General features: G+C 38.8%; 1 protein-coding gene across 1 annotated transcript; it reads right to left on the reverse strand.

Moving 5' to 3' along the window:
* Positions 1–1865: 1865 nt before the first annotated feature.
* On the reverse strand, positions 1866–10920 carry LYG2 (lysozyme g2). The gene is made up of 5 exons (XM_028103803.1): positions 10878–10920; positions 5708–5848; positions 4729–4925; positions 3583–3721; positions 1866–1984 (listed from the first exon to the last, which is right to left on the reverse strand). Exons 1-5 carry the CDS (start codon positions 10918–10920, stop codon positions 1866–1868), a joined length of 639 nt encoding a protein of 212 aa, XP_027959604.1.
* Between the last annotated feature and the right edge of the window lie 388 nt (positions 10921–11308).

Raw genomic sequence — 11308 nt, forward strand, 5'->3', positions numbered from 1 at the left:
GCTGGCTTTCTTCCCTTCCCCGTATCACCAAGTCCCTGCACATCTCAAATAAGCTACCTGGACCTGACTCCTTGTCTCAGGGTCTGTTTCTGTGGGAATCAAACTAAGACATCTTAAATATGGACTCTCCTATAGAACATCTCTTGGTATCCAAGTCATAAAGAGAATACTGGGGGAATCAATTCAGAGTCTAAGTCAGCATACTATTTCTTGTTTTTCAAGTTACTTGGAAATTATCTCACCTAGATGTGCTTTATTGCTTTAGTAGTGACATTGAAGGGGCTGGCAATTAGGTGGAGTACATGCTTGTGGGGGAAAGCCCAGAAGAAACCATTCTTAAGTAAAGTGAACATTCTGGATTGCCCACAAGCAGGGTGGATGTCAAAATATTTAACAACTGGTACAGTATGGTCCTCAACCAATTATAAGAGATGCTGGACTGTATTCTGCAGGGCTACCATACTAGCTGACCATTGACTCTGCCCAGTGAAACACAGGGTCCCAGTTCTGCCTGAGTCAAATCTTCAGGCTAGGTTAAGATGTTGGGCAGAGAAGGTTTACCCGGCTTTCTCCGGGGGCACTCAGAGGTAGGTGGGTTTAATTTTGATTCCTTCTCAGAAAGAAAAGTAATGGGGAAACTTTTATCAAATATTTCCCCCAAAAGCTAAAAGCCAAGCAGGAGCCATGTCAGCAGGGACTTTGAGGGTTTTATGCTCCAACATTATTATTTGTGTCCTCTCCTGAGGATGGTAGTAAAGCCACAAACAGCACCAGGTTTTTCATTCTAGAGAACTCTTTTCCATTGTGGGTAGTCTGGACAAGACCAAAGAGGAGAGTAGCCAAGGCGTAGGTATGTATATGACCCAAGATAAGCTCATCAGAGTCTCTCTCCTGAAACTATCAGAGTGAATCAGAATGATGAAAGGATGGAAGAAAAAGTCTCTGGAGTACATTTATGCAAGGAGAGAGCTAATACATTCATGCAGTGAGGATGCTATCAAGTATGGTCAATTGGTTCCTCCTGCACAGAGTCGCTTGGTTTCTCTTCATGTCCTTGACCTTGTTGTTTCTATGAGTCTTTTGATAGCCTTCTATTATAACTGCCTTTTATTCCTTAAATTTTCCAGAATTGGTTACTTTTGCTTGCAGTTAAAGAACCATAACTCATTCAGGTCCTATATGCTTATCTTCAGTCACGTTTTGTGGGGAGTGGACTTCTTGAACAAGTGTGTGGCAGAAATTCCTGAAAATAGAAGAAGCCAGTCCTTGGATCTTCAGCAAACAAGAGGAAGAAGACACAGAAGGTTGGTGTGAGCCAGGGACATGGCATATAGCACTTTCAGAAGATCAGCTTCACCACAGTCAACTCTCAGTTACTTGTGAAGCTAGAATTCCATCCCTAGTTTCTCCATCATCCCACAGGTTGACTGGCTTATGAGTTAAGGATATCTCACAATCAAAGCCCTAGTGGCTTGGACAAATACTTGGAAAAGGACAAAGGCTCAGGCCAGGCTCTCTTGTTAACAATTCTGGTAAAACAGGGGTCAGCAGGCATTGAAATCATGGAATGAAATAGGGCCTCACTGAAATATATATAGATGTCACTTACCATGATATTCACATGTACTACAAAATAATTGTGCATATATGTCTGTGAACATTTTATGGGAATCATATTATGAACTGGTGGGTTTCCTTTTCTTTTTCTTTCTTTTCTTTTTTTGGATGCTTATTTGCATTAAGAAACTGAATTTTCTGTCATAATTGCAACCATTGCTTTGTGTTGGGTACAACACATCCATATCAAACTCTCAAAGAGGGGCCATCTGAACACCTGCCAACATGGCCCACCCACAGAGCTTTGCCTAGAAGCCATGTCTTCTATAGAATTTAGCTCGGGCGAGAAGATCATTGACCAAGTCTTTGTCTATGTCCGTTGGGGTGACAATGGCATCGATTCCTGACTTAAAGGCCGAGAGACCACCTGAAATGAAACAGAGGTTCAGACTGAAATATTAACTTTCAGCAGAAATAAGATATGAGCGGGGCACCTGGGTGGCTCAGTCATTAAGCATCTGCCTTTGGCTTAGGTCATGATCCCAGGGTCCTGGGATGGAGCCTGCATCGGGCTCCCTGCTCCATAGGAAGCCTGCTTCTCCCTCTCCCACTCCCCCTGCCTGTATTCCCTTTTTTGCTGTGTCTTTCTCTGTCAAATAAATAAATAAAATCTTAAAAAAATAAAAAAAGAAATAAGATATGAGCATTCCCAGGATGTAAGCCTCCAGGCAAATTTTTCAAAGCAGACAGTCCCAGATTCTCCTTCCCCCTTCCTCCCCTCCTGAAAGGCTCAACCACCCCAAGAATCTCTGGGAAAATTCCAGATTTTTTTCCTTCTCTCCCCTTTTAAGAGACTTTTATTTTTCTTGCTGCAAAAGCTATATTTGCCTCTTATGTAGTCCAGGCCCGGCAAAACTTGATCCCCAGCAAATCTTCAGTCGGATAATGTTTATAGCATTCTCCCAGTCATTAAATAACTTACTCATTTAAAAAAGAATTTACTCATTTATTCAGTCCCTCATTCAGTCATTCAATAAATGTTTTTATGCACCTACTATGTGCCAGGCAGATGGGTGCCACACTGAGTGCAGGGTATGCAATGGTACACAAGACATAATCATTTCTTTGTAGGGATATGTGTGTGTATGCAAGTGTGTATGTGTATTTTACCCCAAAATTTTAATCTTCAATAGTTATTTATGTGTTTAACATGACTGTGCTTTGCTCTGATATATAGAGAAAAAGACCCCTGGTCATGATCCCTGACTTCAGGGACCTTGAAATAGAGAAACAGAAATTGTTTATTCTAAATTAAGGATGTTAAAGTGTGGGAGGAGAAAGGTATTATGCACACCATGGGTCTATAAGAGGTAGACTTAATAGGCCTTGATGTGGTTGGATGTGAAAACAGAAGGAACCAGAGAACCTAAGAAAACAATCTGGTTTTCTGGCTGGAATGACTAGACATATGGTGCCTTTCACAGAGACAAAAAAAAAGAGAAGAGACAGAAAAACAGAAGAAAGAGTAAGTTTATGGTGGGAGGCTAGTGACTTAATTCGTGTCTGGAAGATGCTGAACTTGAGGAGGTCTGTGATCAGCCAACCAGAGATCTCCACTTGGATATGGTACCTAAAGCCCAGATGTTGCTGAGAACGTTCAGAGTAAATATTTGTTCAAACAAAGAAAGTCATTAAGTTTCTTGCATCGGGAAAATTCTACCAGAGGAAGGCAAACATTCTTTTAAACTCTTGCATTAATTCTCAAGGCATCGCTCAGTGGCTCAGTAACTAATGAGAGATATAATAAGAACACCAACATTTGGCAGAAGGGGAAATGGAAGTTGGGGAGCAAGACCACTCAAAGTAACTCAGTGGTTCAGAGAGTCCTAGTGCATCCTTTTGGCAGCTCCTTCCAGACCCATTGCTGACCCCATGGGAACACTCCCAGGGAGGCCTGGGGCACATCTGGCCTTCAGGGGTCTCACTCGCTGATCTTTTAAACAAAGGTCCACAAACATGGCCTACCTTTGAGGTGTTGAGCCACACTCCACGTGGGGAATTTTTTCTGGATTGCCTTCATTTTGTCTGTTAGAATCCCAACAGCCTGCAAAAGGTGTTCTTTGCTGTCCCAGTCACCAACAGGGTGATGAATTTTTTTATTAAGCTACAAAAATCAGATAATAATGTCAGCATCTGAATGAAGCAACACATTTTTCTATTCTTCCCAATTTCTCTTCCTTGTGCTCAAGTGTACAGCCACTGGTCTTGGCCCCCTTACTTTATCTCCACAGAATTAATTCTACTTTCTCTCACAGAAAAGAGAGTCGGAGGGGCGCCTAGGTGGCTAAGTCGTTAAGCGTCTGCCTTCGGCTCAGGTCATGATCCCAGGGTCCTGGGAGGGAGCCCCGCATCGGGCTCCCTGCTCAGCGGGAAGCCTGCTTCTCCCTCTCTCACTCCCCCTGCTTGTGTTCCCTCTCTCGCTGTGTCTCTCTCTGTAAATAAATAAATAAAACCTTAAAAAAAAAAAAGAAGAAAAAAGAGAGTCAGAGAAACAAAGTATGATTTGGGAGATGTGGAAGTGGCATAGTTTTTGTTAAACTCTCAAATGTAAATAAATTTATGAAAAAGTTGTTTCAAAACAAATAATTAGCATTCAATGACTAGACATTTGCAGTCAAAAATAAAAATTGTTTCTAATTGGGACAGTCTGAAGCTTGGGTCTCTACAGACAATTTAAAATAATGACTGGATGCAAACATTCAGATAATTTGGATCCCCTTCCTCCAATTTGCCTAAAGAACCATTTGATTCAAGTAGAGCTTAATTATAGTGTTTTGATCTACATGGATAAAATTCACTACTTTATGGGCCCCAAATGGACACTTCTAATAGTGCCCTTTACAAGATTTTCTCAATTTAAGTGCATTGCATATTATTAATTGCAAATTGTAGTTATAAAACTCATAAAATACTTTTTCTGAAGATACCCAAAAACTGATAAATCTGGAAAGAAATACCAGAGGTGTGTTAACAGAAATACAGAAGTACAAATTATGCTGAAATTCCACGGTGTTCTGAAGCCTGGAAGTACTACAAATGGACATCTAGTTTGGGTTGAGCTTCCATAAGGAAGGATGAAGTGGGGCTGACTGAAAGTTTCTTGCCAAGTACCTGCATCAAGCCAAATTTCAGTCCCCTGTGGTCCCAGCCATCTTGCAGGACAGCTCCACCATGGCTTTCTCTCGAGATGATGGCTGCGATGAGAGCAGGGTCCACACAATACCTCAGCCCAACTTCTTTGATCAGAGTCTGGTAAGTTTTTAAGGCCCTCAAATCCATCTCAGCAAACATTTCAGAACCACGGATCCCTAAGTCAATAGAAAACAAAACTGTTTACTCCAGAAGAGAACCCTTTTCCAAAGTTTAATAAGTCAGTCATAGCCCCCAACCACAGCCCAAAGCTTGGGACAACTATTCTAGGACATTGTTTTTAATCTCTAATTGCATAAACCCAGAAAGGTCCACAACCCCAGGCAGTACCACTTCTACTCTCTTTCTTGTTCTTCTGTTACCTGCCACATTGGTGCCTTGGGAAGACTCTTGGACTAGAAGTCAGCCAACCTAAATTTGAGTCTGGTTCTGCTACTACCTAGCTCCAGGCCCATGAGAAGTCTCTTCTTGCTGAGCCTCAGTTTTCAGATCTATAAATTGGGGAGGTAGGATTAGATTGACCTTGTAGTTGCTTCCAGCGCTGACATTCTAATGCTGGGATAACATGAAGAAGACTTTGGAACAGGATTACAAAAGAGAGGATGTACAAAGAGCAAGAGGCTCGCTTAAAATGCTCATGCTGTAACATGAAGTAAATACAACAACAAACAAAAAACAAAGGCAGAATTTAATATTTTATGTAAACCATCATTTAATTATGTAGAAATAAACACATTTGGATAAGGTTTGGAAAGAATAGGGGGAAATTAAAAGAAGTCATTTGTTAAGCTGGTCAGGATTCTGCTTTCTCCTAATTTTTAACTTTGATCTTATTGCTATAACAGCAATTATACCTTTTCAAAATTAAGCTACTTCCTAAAAAATAATATGAAAATGATGAAAGGGGGAAAGCCAAATGTTTGCTTTGCTTTTCACTTACCGCAGTTCATCAACCTGGTTATATCACAGGTGGCACCAGAGGTCTCCATGGTCATGATGTCACCGTAGCAGCCATGGTACAGGCGGGGATGCAGGTGAGGGTTCATTGAGTGAGTGAAAGGGTACGAGCCCCTAGAAGTGCCTGGGGGAGAGAATTACAATTCTCATGAAGCCTGCGAGATATATTGCTCGAGTTGCTATAATGAGCATTACTAAACCAAAGGTGAAGCCATAGACTTACTCTTTCCCAATTCCCTCCTAAGACCCTTTGGATAGCTCATCAGACAAAACGAAACAGAAGATTCCCCCATCCCATTTTACTCCAACCTTAAAAAAAAAAAACTTTTTTAAGTAGTCTCCACACCCAACGTGGGACTTAAACTCATGACCTGGAGATCAAGAGTCACATGCTCTCCTAACTGAGCCAGCCAGGTGCCCCCGAGAATTTCTTAATGAAGTACTTAATTCTAAACATTGTACAAAGTATTATGAAAATCAATTTTTATAGGTCTCAAAAACACTTCCTGCAATCTTGATCAGAATTAAAATTGCCAATAGAGTTTTAAGCAGGAACTTTGAGAGAAATTTTAAACTTCTGACACAAATACTTCTGGGGATGTAAACATCTGGATTAACAAATTGCCTTCGTTTAAGAAAATAAGAAAGAAAGGGCGCCTGGGTGGCTCAGGTGGTTAAGCATCTGCCTTCGGCTCAGGTCATGATCCCAGGGTCCTGGGATTGAGTTCCGCATCAGGCTCCCTGCTCGGAAAGGGGCCTGCTTCTTCCTTTCCTTCTGCTTCTCCCCCTGCTTGTGCTCTTCCACTCTCTCTGTCAAATAAATAAATAAAATCTTTAAAAAAAAAAAAGAAAGAAAATAAGAAAGAAGGGTACCAATACCACTTAAGATAAAAAAGAAGGGTACCATTAACTTAAAATATCCATTTTATATCATGTTTCTGTGAGGTTGAATTTCTAAGTATAATTAGTAAAATTGGAAATAAAATTCAACTTACCATAAAAACTTAAGTTAAATCCTATTCTTATTTTTTATTTTGTCATTATGAAGTGACTTACTGTCCAAGTCTATTACTAAAGGAGATAAAGAGTTTTGGTGTAAGTTGAAAAGTTTGCTCTAATAGTTCCTAGGACTGTTGACTTATACCTTAAGACTACAAATACTTGTCATAAGAAATTATATTTGTTAAAACACTTGATGTTAAAAACTATGTTGTTTCACTTAGTGTTGTAAATGGTATTTTTTAATAGAGAGATGGATTTTCCCCATTCACTATAGGTCTAGTTCTGATGAACTTGATAGTATAAAGAGACTCTCTTAGAATTAGGCACATAACCAATGGAACTATTCCTCATAAATATATATTTTAAAAGGAAAACAAAGCAACTCTAAAGACTAACTTTTTTAAAAAGCAAAACTCATCAAAACAAATAAAAATACAGGCACAATCTACTCTTTCCCAACTACAAACACGCAAAAAAAAAAAAAAGGTATTGTAAATGCATCAGAAAGTCAGACAATGAAACTATCAAGTAAATTCATAATACTTAGAAAGCCTATTTAGATAACAAAACCAGTAGAAACCAGCAAAGCCATTAAGCTTCCCTAAGCAGTATGGATTTCCACGTGATGCAAAGAGCATGGCATTGGCACTCTCCATGGCCCTCAGCATAGAATCTTGTGCCTACAATATGTGTAGGAAATATACATGAGTGAATGGATGGATTTCCAGGACACAGATCATATGTAAGATAGAAGCATAGAAGCTGGGAGTGAGGGTGCAGACTGACAACATATACCCAGAATCTGACTACTTTTCACCACCTCTGCTACCACCAGGGTCCAAACTACCACCATTGCTCATCTTGATTATTGTAACAGCCTAGCTGACCTCCTTCCTCCACCCTTGCAATCTATCCCCCAGCAGCCAGACTGGTTTGTGGAAACATGCATGGGATCATGGGATCAACCTTCCAGTGGCTTTCCAATCATTGTTGTGGCCTTCAAGCCCTACCTGATCTGGCCTCCGCTCACTTTCTGACTTCTTCTCTGTCCTCACTCTTCTCCAGTCACATTCTTCTCCTTGCTTATCCTTCAACATCTCAGGCAGGTTCCTAGCTCAAGGCTTTTATATTTACAGATCCTTTTGCACAGAATGCTATTTCTCCAGGTATCTACATGATTTGCTGCCTCACTGCCTTCAGAACTCTGTTCAAACACCACCCTATCAGCAAAAGATATGAATAAACAGTTCATAAACAAAAAAAAGAAAAAAATCCTTAAATGTATAAAAAGGTGCTCAACCACATTCAAAAGAGAATGCCATATTAAAACATCACTGAGACGCTACTTTCTACCTATTTAATTGGCAAGAATCCAAAAGTTTGACAACGTATTCTGACAGTGAGACTGTGGGGGAATAGGCAGTCTTATACATTGCTGTGGAAGGAGATTTTGCAATAGGCTGTTGTTTCAGCAAAGATCTGGGAACAATCCAAGTGTCATTCACATAGGGACTGAGCAAGCTAAGCCACTTCCACACAACAGATTACTATGCAGCTGCAAAAAGGAGGAACTCTATATGATTCTATAACATTATCTCCAGGTACAGAATAGTAGTTATGGAATTGTATTCTTTGTTTGAAAAAGGGAGAAAATATGATTGTGTGTGTTTGTGTGTGTGAGAGATTTCTTTATATATTCAAAAGAAACAATACAAGGATGAACCAAAAACTAATAAAAATTGTTAGTTATGGGGCAAGGTAAGAAGAGGTGACAGGGATAGAGGCTAGACTTCTCTAAATGTACCTTTTTTATAGTTTTTATTTTGGAGCCATGTACATGTTTTTATAATTTAAAAAAATCCTAAAAAGTGAAAGACAAATTAACTTTATATCAAATTGAAAACTTAATTAATACATAGAAGAGAATTATTTCTAGTTACTTAAAAACAAGTCAATGTAAGCATATACCACTAGTGGAATACATCCTATGAACATAAAGAATCATAAGAAAATCTTAAACTATTTGCACAGGATCACTGTTGGTTGGTAATAGTGCCATAGTTATTTTGAAACTATTATATATAAATGAGTATCATGTTAATGTTATTAAGAGTCAGGATTTTTAGAAATCCTTTGTATTCAAAAATAATGTGAAATATCAATATGAATGCATAAGTATTTTTCTTTTTTTTTTTTTTTTAACAATATATACTTTCTAAGTTCTCTCCACTGAAAAGACCTGGAAGGAATAACACCCCATAGCAATGGAGTACCCCTGATACTCATATTGTGGTCTCTAAATACTATTACTCAGAGGAACCAGTGCTCTTCAGAAAAAGGTCTCATTCCTGGTCTGGGGCAGGAAATGTTTAAGGTAAGCCAGGAACATCTTCTTGTGCCAGAGCTGGCCCTTATACATTTTAGACACATTCTAAAACGTTTATAGGTAAAATGTTTTGATCTTTTGGGTTGCTTTACAATATTCTAACCTCCCCTCCTCCCAAAAAATGCAGACATGAGGGATAGATAAAATAAGAATAGCAAAGTGTTGAAAACCATAGATGCTTGATAACGGTACACAGGAGTTAATTACCCTATTCCCTCCCCCATTTTATGTGTTTGAAACATTCTACAACAATTTTTAATTAACTTATTAAAGAGTCTTTTTTTCTACTTACATTAAAACAGCAACACACTCATGCCTCATTCCTTATCACCCATTACCTTATATTTTATTTATATCACCTATCACCACCTGACATGTCTTCCTTCCTTCCTTTTATTTCTTCCTCTCTTTTTTTCCTATTCCTCTCACTAGAACATTTTTTTTCCCTTTGCTATCTCCTCCTCAGACTTAGAACAATGCCTGGCACAAAGTGGACATTCAATAAATATTTGTGAATGGATAATGGATGGATGGTTGGATGGATGGATGGATGGATGGATGGATGGATGATAAGTAAAGGAATAATCTAAGTTATCTGGATCAAGTGTCCATATGTCAAAAGTTTCAATTTCTTTTTACTGGAGAGCCAGCCTTTGCTATGCTCACAGGTATCAAAGTGATCTGGATGCCTATTAAATATACCTATTTCTGGGCTCCTCATACTAGGTCTGTTGAATCAGAGTCTTTAGGTATAAGGTCAGAGAATCTGCACTTTAACCAAGACTTCCAGCAGACTCATGCATACCTAAGTTTGCTTTAAGGGGATTAGAATATGACCATGGACTTTACTTGTGTTGACATCATAAACACACAGGCCCTTCTTAATTATAGTCACCTCTCAATTAAACATAGCTAGTAGGGTAGCTCATAATTAGTCCACTGGCTATATAACTCTGCTCCCACCTGGAAATTAAAGAAGGAATAAAAATTTAAAACTATGTTCCCCTGCCTTTGACCACATAAATAATCGGAAATTATCACTTTCCTGTAGCTTCACTTTTTCAAATTTAGAATTAAACATTTCAGAAATACTTTCTTCTCAATCTTCACCCTATTCATAAAGGCAACTTGAACATTGTTTACAGTTGCTTTTCATTTTTCCTAAGCCAAATTTTCAATCTTTTCTTATTCAAAGTCCCTAACCATCTCACCAGCCTACGTTTCTATCCTTCCCCTCAGAAATCTTCACTTCTGTTCTGGTCTCACTGATCTGTTTACTGTACTCCCAACACTTTTCATGCATTTCTGCCTCTAAAGGCATTCTACCCATCCAGCAGACTCTTTTCCTCTCCTATCAAATAATACCAAACATTCTTCAAGTATAACATCCTCCCAGAAAGCCTTTCTGGTCTCAACATCCTGACTAGATGTGAACTCCTTATCCTGAACTCTTCCCAGACTAATGTCTTTTTCTGTCTATATTCATTTAACTCTTATTTACTGCCTGGTATTAATAATTTTATCTTCATATGTCTTGCCTCCCAAGGCACTGTTCCATAAATTCCCACTGACAGTGCCTTCACCTGCTTGGCAAGCAGAATACACTGTTAATTATAGATGTAAGCAGTTGATTGATGGCCAGGCTGATTAGAAGGAGAACCCACCCCTCCATTACATGTAATCATTGCTTTTTCTGATTCATGACTATGCTACATGTTTTTGTGGACATCCTGCAGAAGATGCTAAATGTCAGTCGATGACTTACCAATGAGGGCAATAAGTCCCCAAAACAGGATAGAGGATAGCATGGTTGTGAATCTTATCCTACAGCACCTATTATGATTTGAAAGAGAAACTGGTTAATTTTAAAACTTGAAAGTTTCCTGAAGGAAATTTGTTTTAATTAAAAGAAAGTTTAGAATAATTTCCAGTATACTTTTTTGCCAGTTCCAAGATATTATTCTCATAGGCTCAGTACTATGGTTCATTGGATCACTCTTTCCTAAGTATAATCTCCCAACTCATTTTAATCCAATTTCATATTGACATGAGCCTATAAATATCTTAAATATGTTAGGCCAACATACACACTCCCATCCTGTCTCCAAGTTTGCTCGTATCATAATTTTGTTCCCATTCTTCGACTGTAGTCTCCTTAGAAAACCAAAAGAAGCCACTGAGAGGAGCATTAGAGAT

This window comes from Eumetopias jubatus, unplaced genomic scaffold (genome assembly GCF_037043125.1).
Source record: "Eumetopias jubatus isolate StellerSeaLion01/CBP00866 unplaced genomic scaffold, mEumJub1_p1.0 scaffold_9, whole genome shotgun sequence".
In the NCBI taxonomy this organism is placed as follows: domain Eukaryota; kingdom Metazoa; phylum Chordata; class Mammalia; order Carnivora; family Otariidae; genus Eumetopias; species Eumetopias jubatus.

What these genes read in the sequence shown, in the direction of transcription:
- LYG2 (XM_028103803.1), bottom strand. Translation starts at nt 10,920, where the DNA reads ATGCTATCCTCTATCCTGTTTTGGGGACTTATTGCCCTCATTG. An exon ending in GGGACTTATTGCCCTCATTG is followed by an intron (nt 5,849 to 10,877) that starts GTAAGTCATCGA and finishes TCTCTCCCCCAG; the next exon opens with GCACTTCTAGGGGCTCGTAC. An exon ending in TGAAATTTGGCTTGATGCAG is followed by an intron (nt 3,722 to 4,728) that starts GTACTTGGCAAG and finishes TGATTTTTGTAG; the next exon opens with CTTAATAAAAAAATTCATCA.